At 64.8% G+C, this 15,810-nt stretch overlaps 1 protein-coding gene across 1 annotated transcript; it reads right to left on the bottom strand.

Annotated features, from left to right (window-relative positions):
- Positions 1-6,868: 6,868 nt before the first annotated feature.
- Positions 6,869-15,524, bottom strand: Ddx47 (DEAD-box helicase 47). The gene is made up of 12 exons (XM_090324504.1): positions 15,417-15,524; positions 14,868-14,961; positions 12,864-13,052; positions 12,660-12,731; positions 12,418-12,536; positions 12,191-12,262; positions 10,994-11,110; positions 10,373-10,519; positions 9,814-9,951; positions 9,041-9,111; positions 8,537-8,666; positions 6,869-7,315 (listed from the first exon to the last, which is right to left on the bottom strand). The coding sequence occupies exons 1-12, from the start codon at positions 15,510-15,512 to the stop codon at positions 7,184-7,186; spliced, it is 1,377 nt and encodes a 458-aa protein (XP_090180630.1). The 5' UTR covers positions 15,513-15,524; the 3' UTR covers positions 6,869-7,183.
- Between the last annotated feature and the right edge of the window lie 286 nt (positions 15,525-15,810).

The raw sequence follows: 15,810 nt of genomic DNA, 5'->3' as shown, positions 1-15,810 counted from the left end.
TCCCTCCTCCTCCTCATCCACCCTCCTTCCCTCCTCCTCATCCACCCTCCCTTCCTCCTCCTCATCCACCCTCCCTCCTCTCATCCACCCTCCCTCCTCCTCCTCATCCACCCTCCCTCCTCCTCCTCACCCACCCTCCTCCTCCTCCTCATCTACCTTCCCTCCTCCCTCCTCATCCACCCTCCCTCCTCCTCCTCATCCACTCTCCCTCCTCCTCCTCATCCACCCTCCCCTCCTCCTCCTCATCCACCCTCCCTCCTCCTCCTCATCCACCCTCCCTCCTCCTCCTCATCCACCCTCCCTCCTCCTCCTCATCCACCTTCTCTCCACTCCATCTCTGGGTTTCTTTTCTTTTCTTTTCTTTTAATAATAAAAAAAAGAGCAAGGAGCCCCAAACAAGAGCAGGGAACGTCCAAGTGACAACGTCACCAGCCTCTCCACTCACCTGGGCCTGTGTGCACAGAGTGGACAGACACCCTGGCAGGAGCCCCCCTCGTCCTCCCCCTCCTCCCCCTCGTCATCCTCCCCCCTACAGGAGCCCCCAGCACCCACCCCAGGCCCGGGGCCTCCTGAGAGAGGGGACGGCTGAGCGGTACAGGGGGAGCGGGTGCAGCAGGGGGAGCGGGTGCAGCCCTTCCCAGACCTGGCCCTGGCTGTGGCTGCCCTCTGCTGACCGGCTGTGCGGGCCAGGGAGTCCTGGAGGGCTCCGGGAGGGAGGGGAGAGCAGCCGGGAGAGGGGGGGACAAGAGGACAGGGGGACAGGGGGACGCGAGGAGGGGGACAGAAGGCGGCCTCAGGGCCATCTCCGAACCTCAGCCACCCGAGAACCCACGGGACCCGTGCCCGCCGCTGCCCACCTGCGTGGACAGGGCCCCCGCTCTCCAGTCCCACCGTGCCCCGCCCCGCGACCCCTCGGCCGTGGGACCCCGGAGCCCTAAGACTCTGGAAGATGCTGGTTCGTTTTTTTCCCTAGGCTGGGCACTGCTGGCCTAGAACCCTAGCTACGTGGAAGGCTGAGATCTGAAAGAAACGAGGCAAACCCAGTCCAGGCCGGGGGGGGGGGGGGGCGCTCACCCCACCCCTCCCTCCATGGGGCCCAAAGCCGCAGGTCCCGCTTGCTCGGGCCACACTCACCCTCCACCTGGCACTGCTTCCGGGGAGACCAGACAGGCAATGGGGAGTCCTGATCCTGGGCTGAGGAGCGGCTATAAAGGAGGAGGGGGAGGAGGGGGAGGAGGGGGAGGAGGAGGGGGAGGAGGAGGGGGAGTGGCAGGACAGGAGGAGAGGACACACCCAGTCCTGAGTGAAGTTGTGAAAATAAAGTCTGGGTGCCAGTGTGCTGCCTCAGGCCCTGACGTCAGAAGTGGTCACCCCTGAAGTCGGGGGTGGGGGGTGCACCCCACTCTAGGCCAGGCCCAGCGCTCAGCGTCCTGGGCTGCCGGGCCCCCAGGCCTGCACACACAGGCCTCCACCATGGGAAGCTGCGCTTAGGAGAAAGAGGGGCCCAGCCAATGCGGGGGGCGGAGGGAGTCAGAGGGGGAGCCCCTCTTGCTCCAGACTGGACCCCAGCCCCCTCCGGGCCCCCCTCCGGGCCCCCCTCCAGGCCCCGCCCCGCACACAACACCTTTGAGCTGAGAGGTGAGATAAGATGGAGAGGGAAGGAATTTGAGGACTGCAGGAATTTGCCGGGGTGTCTGGTCCCCCCCACACCAGGATCCAGTCCCTCTGAAACCCAGCTCTCCTTACCCGCCCTCCTCCGGCCTCCAGATCCTCCCCACTGCACTTTTGGGGTGTGATGGGAACCCGTGGGTCTCAGCTTCTCCCTGGGGCCTCTGCTGCTGGGGGCTCCCGGCCCGCGCCCCTCCGCTGTCCTCACACCCCAACCACCCAGAGGTCAAAGGTCGTGGGCAGAGCTGGCCAGCCGGGGGCCACCCGCTCTTTATGGGCTGAGTCACCAGGTTTGGGGTGAGGTTCTGCCAGGCGCAGGGAGGAAGTGGGGGAGGAGAGGTGCCCACCCCAGTACCCCACCGGATGAGAGAAGCATGGCGGCGTCTCCCCATCCCTCAGCCTCGCCCCCGCCCCCGGGAAGGGAGCCCAGGGCCTCCCAAGCCCCGTGCGGCTGGAGCCCCCACCCTGCACGCGTGCTTCTGTTTTCGTCTTTACGATGTGCTCGGCCCTGGCTGGCCCTTGAACCCCCACCCGCCTCTGCCACCACACCCGGCCTGCGGCTGGACAGGGTGGCCTGGGAGATTGGCTCGCTGGCCCCTGGTTTCCATTCCCTCTGGTCTCGGGGTGCCGCCTCCTCCCCCCTGGGTGGGGGGGTCTCCCTCATGTCCTTCCATTCCAGCCCAGCACAGGGCACCCAGAGTTGGGAATCTGAGGGGGAAACCTGCCTGGTTTCAGCCTCTAGGCCGGGCCCTACCCTGGAGGGCACTGTGGGGAGGGGCCCTCTGGGACCCAAGGGGAAGGGGGAGGGAGGGCGGAGAAGCCACTTCCTGGCTGCACAAGGCCCCCTCGGCCAAGGGCTCAGGTTCCAGCGAGCAGGGGCTGGGAGACCCTGGCAGGGCCCTCTCTCTTGTGCCGAGCCTGGGGCTTGAACTCAGGGCCTGGGCGCAGTCTCCAAGTTTGTTTTACCCAAGGCTGTCTCTGCCGTTTGACCCACAGCTCCACGTCCAGCTTTGTGGTGTTCATCGAGGGAATTGTCTCTTGGACTTTCCTGCCCCGGCTGGCTTTGAAGTGCCGAGCTCAGATCTGAGCCTCTTGAGTTGCGGGGACTGCAGGCCTGAGCGCTGGGACCAGGCAACAGCTGACGTCTTTATAGAAGACCGAAATCCATCCATGGACCCTGGGGGTTCCCCGAGGCCCAGGGGTGGGGGGGAGCCTGGCTGTCACAGGTTCTGTCTTGGCTGGCTCCCACTTAGTTTCAGAAAATGTCACCAGGCAGTTTGTGAGAGGTGAGGAGGAAGAAAGGCAGGGACAGGAGAGGGGGAGGAAGGGGAGGGAGGGGCAGGGGGCTGACAGCCTGCAGCCTGCGGTCAGTACTGCCCAGGCACCCGCGGGGGGCCCCCCCGGGCCGCTCCTTGTCAGGCTATTTGAAAAATGCTCTGGCCACAGCCCTCCAGGCCTCAGCTTTCTCATGGCCCAGGTTCCCAGGGCCCAAGTCCCCAGAGCCAAAGCCTCAACGCCTCCAGGGCCCAGGGTTGGGTGCCAGGCTCCCCGACAAGTGCGCAGACTGGCTCCCAGACCTGACCCGGGCAGGGCCGGATGCAGGCCTCTCCCCTACCACCCCAAAGCCTGGCATTCCCTCTCCTCTCCCTGGCTCCTCACCACCCTCCTGGGGACTTGGTGACCCCAGCCACGGCCCCAGCCACACAGACCAAACCGGCTGCTCCCTGGCCTGGCCCATGTGTGCACGAGAATCCCAAAACATACAGGCCCGTGCGCCGGAGGCCACACCTGTCACCCAGCTACTCAGAGGGTGAGATCTGAGGATCGAGGTTCAAAGCCAGCCCGGGCAGGAAAGTCAGTGAGACTCATCTATAGTAAACCAGCAGAAAAGTGGAGCTGTGGCTCAAGTGGTAGAGCACCAGCCTGGAGGGAAAGAGCTCAGGACAGCGCCCAGGCCCTGAGTTCAAGACCCAGGACCAACGACAACCAAATAAATAATGAACGAGGGGGAAGGGCAGCCTTTTGTTCTGAGGTGTCCCAGGACTTGAACCTTCCTCCAGCCTGACGGGAGGGGCTGCCCCATGGCTGCCCCACCTCCTCCACACACAGCTCAGCCACTGGAGGCCAAGCACCAGGGTGGCGAAGCAGACGCACCAGCTGCCCTGAGCTCAGCAGGCCAGGCTGAGGGCAGCCGCCACGCTCTCCAGGGCAGCTTGGCTGGGGCCGTGGTGGGGGGCAGGCTGTGCGGGGCCAGTGCGGGCCCTGTCCTGTCCTGTGTGCACAGACTCCTCTCTCCCGCACAGAGCCCCGAGCCAGGCGGGTGGCATGGAGGCAGCTGCACCCCGGCCATCCTGGCGCAGAGGCCCGTGGGATGCCGGGCGTGTTTCACAGCTGAGACTTCACTTGAGGGCCCTTGGCGAGGGAGGGGCCCTGGCTGGCACCAGGGCCCGGGGCACATGGGAGAAACCCCGGAGGGCCCCCCACGCGCCCCCTGGGCAACCCCCCCCCCGCCCCACCCTCCAGGCTCCCGGAGGGAAGAGGGGAGGGAGAGCTCAGGGCATGACTCACACCTGTAACCCCAGCTGCTTAGAGGGCTGAGACCAAGAGGGTGGCACAGCTCCAGGCCAGCTTTGGCAAGAGCCCCATCCCAGCACAAACCCCCAACTATGGGTATGGCGGTGTCTGTCTATCGCTCGGCTACCGCAGGGAGCATAAAGGAGAAGCCACAGACCAGGCTGGCCCAGAGCTGTGCAGTGAAATTCTACCTCAAACGTAACCAGAGGCCAAAGAGCTGGAGGTCTTCTGGGGGAGACCCCTTCCCTAGCGGGCAAGAAGACCTGAGTTCAAGACGGAGCGAAAAAGACCCTGCAAAGGAACAGCACCAGACCCCATGTCCTGTACCCTCTTCCTGTGCCCCGGTGCCTGAGTCCACGCAGAATGTGCCAGAAACCACACCCCCCCCCCAAGAGCCATCAAATATGACTCGTACTTGACAGCCAATTAAGCCAGAAGAAACAAATAAACACTCCCAGTGTGACGTGGAGGGCAGTGGGGCGAGCAGGAGGGGGGCGCGGGCTGGCTGGGCCCCGGAAGGCCACCTCCATCCACTGCCCATGCGTCTCTGTCACACAGCGCGCACGCAGTGCTTGGCCCGGCGTCCAGGCAGGACGGGTCCTTAGGCTCCATCCCAGGCTCGTGGTGCCCTCACCTGTCTCCTGCCCACCGCCGCCCCTTACCACCCCCAGCCACTGGTGTGGAAAACCTCCAACACCCGGCCTGGACTCAGCCCCGCTTAAAACCTGCACGCTCAGCCTGGCCCCAGGGCTCACGCCTGTCGTCCCAGCTGCTCAGGAGGCCAAGATCCGAGGATCACAGTTCAAAGCCAGACGGGGCAGGAAAGTCTACAAGGCTCTGATACCCAAGGAACCACCAGAAAGCCAGACGTGGAGCTGTGGATCAAGGGGCAGAACGCCAACCTTGAGGAAATGAGCCCAGGGGCAGCGGCAGGCCCTGAGTTCAAGCCCAGAACCAGTGTGTGCACACACATGCACACACATGCACACAGACACACATGCACACACAGACACACAGGCACACACATGCACACATGTACACACATGCATACATGTACACACATGCACACCCATGCACACACAGGCACACATGCACACAGGCACACACACACATCACCCAGGGCCAGGCCAGCAGTTCAGTGGCAGAGTGCCCACAGACCCTGGGTGACAACCCCAGAACTGCCCAACTACCACCACCACCACCAACACCACCACCAACACCACCACCAACACCACGCGGCTGAGTGTCATGGACTCTGGTTTATGAGCTGTGAACTGGTGTGACACCCTCCCCTCCCCTGCCCTCCCCTCCCCTCCCCTCCCCTCATCACTGCCCACCCCACTTCAGAGCTCGCCGGCTCTCGTGGGCATCTGTCCCCAGCCAGGTGGCCTGGGACACTGGCACCACAAGGGCGCCCAGGCTCCCTCAAGGTGGCCCTAACCAGGCCTTTAGGAAGGCAAAGGCATGGTCATGCATGCAGCTTCTCAGGAGGCAGAGATCAAGAGGACCCTAGTTCAAGGCCGGCCTGGGTGAGACGTGTGCAAGACCCCGCCTAGAGGAATAGGACGCAACCTCAGCTCTCAGCTCCTGGACTCAGGAAACACAAAATCTTATCACGCGGTGTCCGCGGCAGGCCGGCGGGTCATCAGGACGGGGCTTCAGTCCCCACTTTCCCTGGGCCTGGACCTGCCACCCTCTGGGGACGGCTGGCACTGGGCCCTTGACCCGGGCTCACACATCACGGGGCTCTGTGTCCAGACACCTCTCCCCTCAGTGGTGCAGACCAGGGCTCAGGGCTGGGTCTCCTCACCGGGCAGGGGTTGGCATCTCCGCCACAGTTCCGGCGCATTCCTGGGCCAGGCGGGGCCGGGAGGAATGCAGGTGTGGGGTCCTCACTGGGCCTCCTGCCCGCCCGCCCCAGGGGTGACTCAGCCCCGTGCCCAGCCCCAGGCGAGCCCGGTGGGTCACAGCCTCCCGCAGGCTCCACTCCCCAGAGGCAGACAGACAGGGCACACTTGGGAAGTGCTTGGCTGGAACATTCCTGGCAGTTTTGAGAATCTCCACCCAGCTGAGGGCGTGGGCCCTCATTAGCGGCTAGAGCCAAGCCCCGGAATGGCGGCCCTGGGGTTCTGCGGGCCCCAGCCACACTCCCAGCTCTGGGAGGTAAGCCACCTGCTCTGTGCCCGCCCAGCCACTTCCAGAGCCACTGAACACTTATCCCCCCGGGCCACAGGGTGCTCCCCTCACAGTGCTCCTCCGTGAGTCGGGAGGGACCATGCTTGGGCCCTGCTGGCGTGGAGCTGTTCCAACCCTGAACCTCCGTGTGCCCGAGGCCAGTACCAGGTACAGCTCACCCAGTGGAGGAGCCCGGCCTGATGCGGTCTTGAGGGGAGGGAGGAGCGGGGCCGGTCCCCGTCGGTGGGCGCTGGGAGCTCTGCTGCTGAAGGCTGGCTCAGCCTGCGCTCCCACCCCGGCCCGCCTCCACCTCCACTCTCACACCTCAGGCTCCACGTGGCTGGGCCAACCCTCTCGGCACACGGCCCTTCCAAGCCTGTCTCTTACTGATGTCACCGAAGGGAAATAATGTCACCGGGTCCCCAGGCACCAAGTACAGGACACACAGGAGGAAAACTGGTGGGATTTATTGTTCCACAGGGCCCCACGGGGGCCGGGGGCTGTGCTCGCCCCGCCTGCGTTCCTGGGAGGCGGGCACAGGAGCAGGGCCACGCGCTGGGCTGAGGTGGCCAACTGGGCTGCGGGCACCACCGCAGCCTGCCGCAGACTTGGGCCCACAGCGCGGGCACCGGGCGATGTCGCCCACAGGTCCTGACGGGCCGGCAGGGGGCCCTGTCCAGGGAGGGCCCAGGCCTTCCACACCCCGGCCTGGCGGGCCGGCAGGAGGCCGCTGTCTAGGGAGGGCCCAGGCCTTCCACACCCCGGCCTAGCGGCCTTTCCGCTTCTTCATCTTCCCTCCGGCCACCTTGTTCCTGACACCCATGGCGTCCTCGGTGTCGTCGTTGTCCCCGGCCTCCTCCCGGGCCCGCTTCTTCTTCTCCCCGTGTTCTCTCAGTTCCTGCCGGAAGCAGAAAGGTGGAGGCTGCACACAGGCTCTGTCCCGGGGGCCACTTCGCGGGCTGCCCCCGCCCCCCAGGAAGCCAGGCTGGACCCCAGGAGCAGGCACAGAGCCGCACAGGGCCAGCACGCCACGCAGGGCAGGCAAGAACCAGCCAGGCCCAGTGCAGCCAGCACGGCCAACTCAGCACGGAGGCATGGCGGACGTTTTCTCCCAGCATTCCTGGGCCAGCACACACCACTTGAGCCACAGCACCACTTGCAGCTTCTCCTGTATATGTGGTGCTAAGGAATTGAACCTGGGGCTTTGTGTTGGGAGTGGTAAGAAAGGAGGGGGTTGCACAAGTGTGGGGAATCCACATCTGTAGTCAGTCCTGAAGAGACTGAGGCAGGCAGGCTGAGAGTTCAAGGACTACGCCCTGGAGCAAACTCTTCAACTACTTTAAGACCTACCAGTCCAGAACCCCCAAGGTCACCTGTGTTTGGACGACAGGCCTGGGGCAATCTCAGGCTGAGAGCCCCGGGGGCTTGGCTCTACCTGCTCCATCCCTAAGCTCTCAGTACTACCTAAAGGTATGTAAATCTTGCAGTCCTGGGTTTGGACAGGGTGGGGACAGACAGCCTGGGGCAGTCTTGGGATGAGAGCCCAGGCTCCATCTGCTTCCTCCCTAAGCTCTCAGTACTAACTAAAGGTATGTAAATCTTGCAGTTCCAACTTCCCCTGGGGGCCTGGGGCTGAGATCTGGCTGGATGTTGGCTCCTCTCACTCCCCAGCTTTCCTGGAGGGCCTCTAGGCCTCTCCAGCACCACACCCAGCCCCCCACCCACCCAGGGTTAGGAAAGGCAGACAGGTCTTCTGAATGGTCTTTCTCCCCAGGGCCAGGGGCCAGGCACCAGGCCCGGGCGGCTCACTTTGAAGCCAGCCCAGGCAAACCTACAAGGAGCCTCCAAAGAGCCAGGAGTGGAGCTGTGGCTCACGTGGTAGAACACCTGCCTTGAGTGAACAACTGCAGGGACTGTGCCAGGGGCCCTGAGTTCAAGCCCCAGGACCAGCACAAAAAAAAAAAAAGAAAACAACCACCACCAAGAACCCAGTGTACCCTGCCACTCCCGCTCCCGCTCCTGGGAGAGAGAGCAAGCCTTGGGCAGCCCAAGGAGAGCCTGCCTCGACGGCTGCACACCCCCGCCAAGCCCCGTGCACAAAGCACGCGGGCACACGCACCATCCTGGCAAACCGCTGAGCCTCGGCCACACGCTCCGCCAGCAGCATCACCTCCTCGTCCTGCGTGGGGAAGGCCGGCAGCTTCTTCCCGATCAGGTGCTCGATGCGCTGGAACAGCTCCACGTCGTACCTGGGGGCGAGTGGGGGGAGCAGTGAGGAGGGCGGGCAGCCGCGTCCCCCTCCCCAGGAGCATGGCGGTGGCGGTGGGGTCAAGGCCTCAGCGGGCGACGCGAGGGCTCCTGTCTGGCCCTGGGAGCCTGAGCTCAAGCCCAGCACCCGGCCCTTCCCTTCCCTGTCGGGGCCTCGGCTGTGACTCTGCATCCCGCCTCCCAACTGGCCAGGGCTCCAGGCCACCCCTGGCCACGTCACCCAGGAGGCGGGGGCTGCAGGGAGGAGCCCCGTGCTAGGTCCTCTTGTCACTTCCACTCATGTCAGGTTGGGGCTCCAGGGTCCACAGAGGACAGCAGAGCCAGGGGGACAGGCCGGGGCCTCGGGGTCACTCACTGGGTGACGAAGGTGATGGCTTTTCCGGAGCGCCCTGCTCTGGCCGTCCGGCCAACGCGGTGGATGTAATCCTGCAGTAAGGAAATCACCCTTGGTTACTCATATTGTTACAGCACTTCACCTTGTTACCGGGTACACTGTACACATGCATATTTGGTTACTTGAAATCGGATAGGGAAGGGGGAGAGCAAGATGAGGGGCGGGGTGGGGGAGGGAAATGGGGACCAAGACGTGAGAAAGGGAATCAATGTACGTGAAGTGATGCACTTTCTATCTGGTGAATGTCATGTAACCTTTCCAGTGATTACAATATAAACTATATGGAAGCGGATCTGGCACCCGCTGAGACCCAAGCGGCGGCCATGTTTATCTTTGGCAGCCCTGGGGCTTGAACTGAGGGCCTGGACACCATCCCCGAGCTTTGGTGCTCTAGCACTTGAGCCACAGCTCTACGTCCAGCTAAGAGTCACAGACTCTCCTGCCTGGGCTGGCTTTGAACCCTGATCCTCAGATCTCAGCCTCCTGAGCAGGTGGGACTGCAGGCGTGAGCCCTTGGTGCTGGCTCAGAGTCACTTCTATGAGGAGCCTGGCATGGCCTGACTGAGGGGCTCTGGTGGCCAGCTGGCCGAGCAGTCCCCCGAGTGACCTCACAGATGCAGCCACCAGAGCTGGGGACAATGAGCCTTGGAGGACGGAGGATAAGCTGTGGGGGGGGCCAAAGAAAAACAGCAAGGGGACGCAGGCCAGGCCTGATGGGGGAGCGGGTGAGGCACCTTGGAGTGGGTGGGGATGTCCAGGTTGACGACCACGTCCACGTGCGGGATGTCCAGGCCCCGGCTGGCCACGTCAGTCGCAAGCAGGATGGAGCGGGCCTTGGCCTTGAACTTATTGAGGGACCCCAGGCGCTTGGTCTAGAGGAGGAAGAGAAATGAGGACAGTCGGTCCCCCACAGCCAGCGAGAGCCCTGAGCACGGGCAGTGGGGACGCGACTCCCCATCCAGAGCGGGGGCAGCAGAAGCCCCAAGTCCACACAGTAGGGCAGCCGGGCACAGTGTGCAGAAGCCCGCACAGCCCGCCCAGCCCTATACCTCCAACGTAACGTCTACCAGCCTACGCCCTGCACACCTTCCCCAGGCTGGGCCGTGGCAAGGAAGGGGCCACAATGCAGAGCCCAGAGGACACAGTGAGGGAGCCGGCACAGGGCGGTAGCCTGGAGCTCTGCCCTCCCCTGTGCCTGCCGCCCCTGCCCTGGCAAGGAAGGAGCCACACGATGCAGAGCCCCGAGGACACAGGAGCTCGGCCCTCCCGAGCCCCGTCCCCGCCCGCACACACCTGGCTCATCTGGCCGTGCAGCGGGATGGCAGTGAAGCCCAGGTTTCGCAGCAGCAGCGCAGTCCTCTGCGTGTTGTTGCAGGTGCTGCAGAAGATCATGAACGAGTTGCCAGCCAGCTCGTTGAGGATGTAAACCAGGTAGGTGTCCTGCGCCACAGACCACGACGCCTCAGCCACAGGGCCCAGGACCCCGCTCCTCCCGCTGACGGGAGCCTGGGCCTGCACCCCACTCCTCCTACATGAGGGGAGCCTGGGCCTGCACCCCGCTCCTCGTACATGAGGGGAGCCCGGGCCTGCACCCCGCTCCTCCTGCTGACGGGAGCCCGGGCCTGCACCCCGCTCCTCGTGCTGACGGGAGCCCGGGCCTGCATCCCGCTCCTTGTACATGAGGGGAGCCTGGGCCTGCACCCCGCTCCTCGTGCTGACGGGAGCCTGGGCCTGCACCCCGCTCCTCGTACATGAGGGGAGCCCGGGCCTGCACCCCGCTCCTCATGCTGACGGGAGCCCGGGCCTGCACCCCACTCCTCGTACATGAGGGGAGCCCGGGCCTGCACCCCGCTCCTCAGCCACTGCGCCGGGGTCCCCAGGGGAAGCCAGGGGAGCCGGAGTGGGCGGGCTCACCTTGAACTTGGAGGGGATGAACAGGTAGAACTGCTGCAGCTTCTCCACCGTGTGGTACTTGGAGGACACAGCACACCGCACGGGGTTCTTCAGCGCTGCCCGCTGCAGCTTCTGCACCTGCGCAGGGGCGAGGGCGGCGGGGCTGGCAACAGCCCAGGCTTCCCGACGCCCCTCCCACGGGCCAGGACCAGGGGAGGACTCCAGCCCCAGGCTCCCCACGCCCCCCCCACGGGCCAGGACCAGGGGAGGACTCCAGCCCCAGGCTCCCCATGGGCCAGGACGAGGGGAGGACTCGAGCCCCAGGCTCCCCACGCCCCCCCCACGGGCCAGGACCAGGGGAGGACTCCAGCCCCAGGCTCCCCATGGGCCAGGACGAGGGGAGGACTCCAGCCCCAGGCTCCCCATGGGCCAGGACGAGGGGAGGACTCCAGCCCCAGGCTCCCCATGGGCCAGGACGAGGGGAGGACTCCAGCCCCAGGCTCCCCGACGTCCCTCCCCACGGGCCAGGACCAGGGGAGGACTGGAGCCCCAGGCTCCCCGACGCCCCTCCCACGGGCCAGGACCAGGGGAGGACTCCAGCCCCAGGCTCCCCGACGCCCCTCCCCACGGGCCAGGACCAGGGGAGGACTCCAGCCCCAGGCTCCCCGACGTCCCTCCCCACGGGCCAGGACGAGGGGAGGACTCCAGCCCCAGGCTCCCCGACGCCCCTCCCACGGGCCAGGACGAGGGGAGGACTCCAGCCCCAGGCTCCCCGACGCCCCTCCCCACGGGCCAGGACCAGGGGAGGACTCCAGCCCCAGGCTCCCCGACGCCCCTCCCCACGGGCCAGGACCAGGGGAGGACTCCAGCCCCAGGCTCCCCATGGGCCAGGACGAGGGGAGGACTCCAGCCCCAGGCTCCCCATGGGCCAGGACGAGGGGAGGACTCGAGCCCCAGGCTCCCCACGCCCCCCCCACGGGCCAGGACCAGGGGAGGACTCCAGCCCCAGGCTTCCCGACGCCCCTCCCCACGGGCCAGGACTAGGGGAGGACTCCAGCCCCAGGCTCCCCGACGCCCCTCCCCACGGGCCAGGACGAGGGGAGGACTCCAGCCCCAGGCTCCCCACGCCCCCCCCACGGGCCAGGACGAGGGGAGGACTCCAGCCCCAGGCTCCCCACGCCCCCCCCCCACGGGCCAGGACGAGGGGAGGACGCCCACCTTCTTGGTCATGGTGGCGGAGAAGAGGAAGGTCCTGCGGTCGCGGGGGATCACCTTGAGGATCTTGTCCACCTGAGCAGGAGAAGACGTCAGTGGATGCCCAGTGGCGAGCAGCTCCGACTCTCCCCCCACCCCGAGGCGACGTGACAGTGACAAGGGTGAGGAGCACGTGTGCACGTGAATGTGTGTGTGAGCGTGCAGGCACAGAGGCCCAGCCCGGCACTCACCTCGGTCTCGAAGTCCATGTTTAGTATGCGGTCGGCCTCGTCCATCACCAGGTACTTGAGCGCCCTCAGGTTGAAGCCTTTCGTGTTCTCCAGGTGGTCAATCAACCGGCCAGGAGTGGCTGCCCGAGGGGACGAGCCGGGCTCAGGAGCACGGAGAGAGGCCCCAGCAAGGCAGCCCCTCCGTCCCCCTGGGCCAGCCACTCACCGATGGCCACGTGTGCCCCCCATGCCCAGCCACTCACCGATGACCACGTGTGGCTTCTTGGCCAGGGCCAGGGCCTGGGCCATGGAGTCGATTCCACCCACAATCACCGCTGTGAACACAGAAACAGGAAGTGGGCCTCCTCTCCTCCCGAATGCCAGGGCAGGCAGCGGCCAGCATCCGCCCCTACCCAACCCAGGCTAACCCAGGCTGACCCCGGGTGCCCCTCTCTCCCGGCCCTCACCGCACTGCACCCCGATGGAGGAGCCCAGGGCCTCAAACTGCTCTGCGATCTGGAAGGCCAGCTCACGCGTCGGGGTGAGGACCAGGGCGAAGAGGCGCCGTGGCGTCTCCAGCAGCGCGTTCAGGATGGGCAGCGCAAAGGCCCCCGTCTTCCCCGAGCCCGTCTCTGCCAAGCCAATGATGTCTCTGCCTGGAAGACCAAGAACCCAGGGTCTGCTTGGCACAGCCCGGCCCATGGCCCCAGAGCCAATCTCTGCACTCCAGGGAGACACCTGCCATCCCAGCTCCTTGGGAGACTGGATCTGAGGACCGAGGTTCAAAGCCAGGCTGGGCAGGAAAACCCGTGAGACCCTCATCTCCAGTGAACCACCAAAAACAAAGGCAGAAGTGAAGCTGTGGCTCAAGTGATAAAGCACTAGCCCTGAACAAAAGAAGCTCAGGGACAGTGCCCAGGCCTTGAGTTCAAGCCTTGGGACTGGCAGGTCCTGCAATCCCAGCTACTCAGGAGGCTGAGATCTGAAGATTACAGTTCAAAGCCAGCCCAGGCACTGAAGACTGTGAGACTCTCATCTCCAATTAACCACTAGAAAACGGGAAGTGACACGATGGCTCAAGGGGTAGGGCAGTAGCCTTGAACTGAAGAGCTCAGGGACAGCACCAAGGCCCAGAGTTCAGACCCCATGATGGACAAAAAAACAAAAGTAAAAGATCCGGTCTATCCTAGACAGGCTGGGAATCCAAGCTGTTGGACAGAAGGACACACGGGAGGAAGGGTGGGTAGGGAGGGTGGGGCAAGCAGATGAGACCTCTCCCCAGCCATGCTTGATTTGGTTGAGATCAACTCCAGGCCTGTGGCACAGGCTGGGCTGGGGAGCTTAACCGCATACTACACTGCTTCTTCTGGGAAGATGCCCCGCCACCGAGGCCTTGCCCCCACCAGTGTCCAGGCTGGCTCAGCTCAGGAGAGAGCTGGGCTAAGGCCTGGGTCTGCAAGGCCAGCCAGCCTGGACTACACAGTAAGAGTCCCTGTCTCAAACAAATACAAAAATAAAGGAAGTTGCTGGACGTGGTGGCTCACACCTGTAATCCTGGCACTCAGGAAGCTGAGATCTGAGGATCAAGGTTCAAAGCCAGCCCAGGCACAAATTATCTTATTGCCAATTAACCTCTAGAAAATGGGAAGTGGTGCTGTGGCTCAAAGGTAGGGCCACAGATGTGAGCTGAAGAGCTCAGAGACAGTGCCCAGGCCCAGGTCAAGCCCCAAACCCAGGGACACTGTGTGTGTGCTAGTCCTCGGACTTGAACTCAGCCTTTTTGTTTGTTTTTGGCTCAAGGGTTGGGCTCTAGCACTTGACCCCACAGCTCCACTTCCAACTTTTTGGTGGGTCACTGGAAATGAGTTTCAGGGACTCCTGCCTTGGTTGGCTTTGAACTGTGATTTTCAAATAGCCTCCTGAATAGCCAGGATGACAGGCGTGAGCCTAATGCATGCAGCAAAAACCTGGGGCCTGCCCGGAACTGTCTTGATGGCTTTGTTCCTCTCTTCTTTCTGGGGTGTAAACTCAGGGTCTCACATTTTCTAAGTAGGTGCTCTACCGCGTAAGCCACTTAACCCTTTTTTCCGCCTTGGTTTTCAAGGACTGTCTCACAGTATTTAGTTGGGCTGGACTTGAACCACAATCCTCCTGTTAAGATTCAAGCACAGCTTGCTTGACGGGCACACACTGGGCCCAGGTTGGAGTCTTACAATGTGTTCCCCGGCCTGGAGGCAGGCTCCTCTGCATCTCGGCTTCCCTTGTGGGATTAGGAGTGTGTGAGCCGGCAGGCCATGCCACGCCTGTGATTATCACTCAGAACGGATGGTTTGTAATGGCTTTCTCTCTAGGGCGTTGTAATCCAGGGCGGGAAGTGGCTGGAGAACGACTCTTTCAGAAGCAGTAACTCCGTCGTCGACCGTGTATGTGTAGAGACTCCGGGCCACCCCGGTGCAGGGAGGTCAACCCACCTTGCAAGGCCAGAGGAATGGCTTCCACCTGGATCTTGGTGGGCTTCGCCCATCCCAGCTGCTCGCAGGCTTCACACAGGACGTCGGTCACGCCCTGAGGACACAGAGGGGACATTCAGCTGGAGGGCCGCCGGCCGCGAGCCCCGGGGAGGGTCCGCAGCGGGCCCTGCGGGCATCCCGGCCCGGCCCCGCCAGCATCCCGGCTGTGCCAGCATCCCGGCCCGCCAGCATCCCGGCCCGCCAGCATCCCCGCCCGCCAGCATCCCGGCCCGCCAGCATCCCCGCCCTCCAGCATCCCCGCCCGCCAGCATCCCGGCCCCGCCAGCATCCCGGCCCCGCCAGCATCCCGGCCCCGCCAGCATCCCGGCCCCGCGCGCCCCCGACGCCCCGCGCGGCCCCGGCCCCCGCGCGTGCGCAGTGAGGACCGGCCGCGGGCCCGCACGCCTCCACGCCTCCACGGGGGACAGCGGACGCCAGGCCCCGCGCACGGCCTGGGCCCCGCGCCCGGGGAGCGGCACGACAGACGCCAGCCCCAGCCGCTGTCCTCACCAGATCTTTAAATGTCTGCGTGCCCTCCTCCTCCTCCTTCTCCAACGCCGGCCCAGCGGCCTCGGCTGGAGAGTCGTGCTCCTCGGACGCGGCCATGTTGTCCGCGGAATCCGGAAGCGGATGTGGGCGCGGAGGACGCTGGGAGATGTAGTCTCGGCGGTCCCCCGGGGGAGGGGGCGTGTTGGAGCGCCCTCTGCCGGCCGGCGGGGGTGTGCAGCGGCCCGGCGGGGCCGGGGAGGGGAGGGAGGGGAGGGGGGCAGGGAGGGCAGAGGAGGGAGGGGAGGGCAGGGAGGGCAGGGGAGGGGCCGGGCGGCCTGTGCATTCACCTTGGCCACGGGGACCGGCCTCCCCTGACAAGGAAGAGCAGAGCCTCCGTGGGAGACAAGTGACCATT

Source organism: Megascapheus bottae, chromosome 35 (assembly GCF_031878675.1).
Source record: "Megascapheus bottae isolate mThoBot1 chromosome 35, mThoBot2.hap1, whole genome shotgun sequence".
Classification (NCBI taxonomy): domain Eukaryota; kingdom Metazoa; phylum Chordata; class Mammalia; order Rodentia; family Geomyidae; genus Megascapheus; species Megascapheus bottae.
Note: the sequence above shows the minus strand (reverse complement) of the source record. Positions and strands in the feature narration are given on the sequence as shown.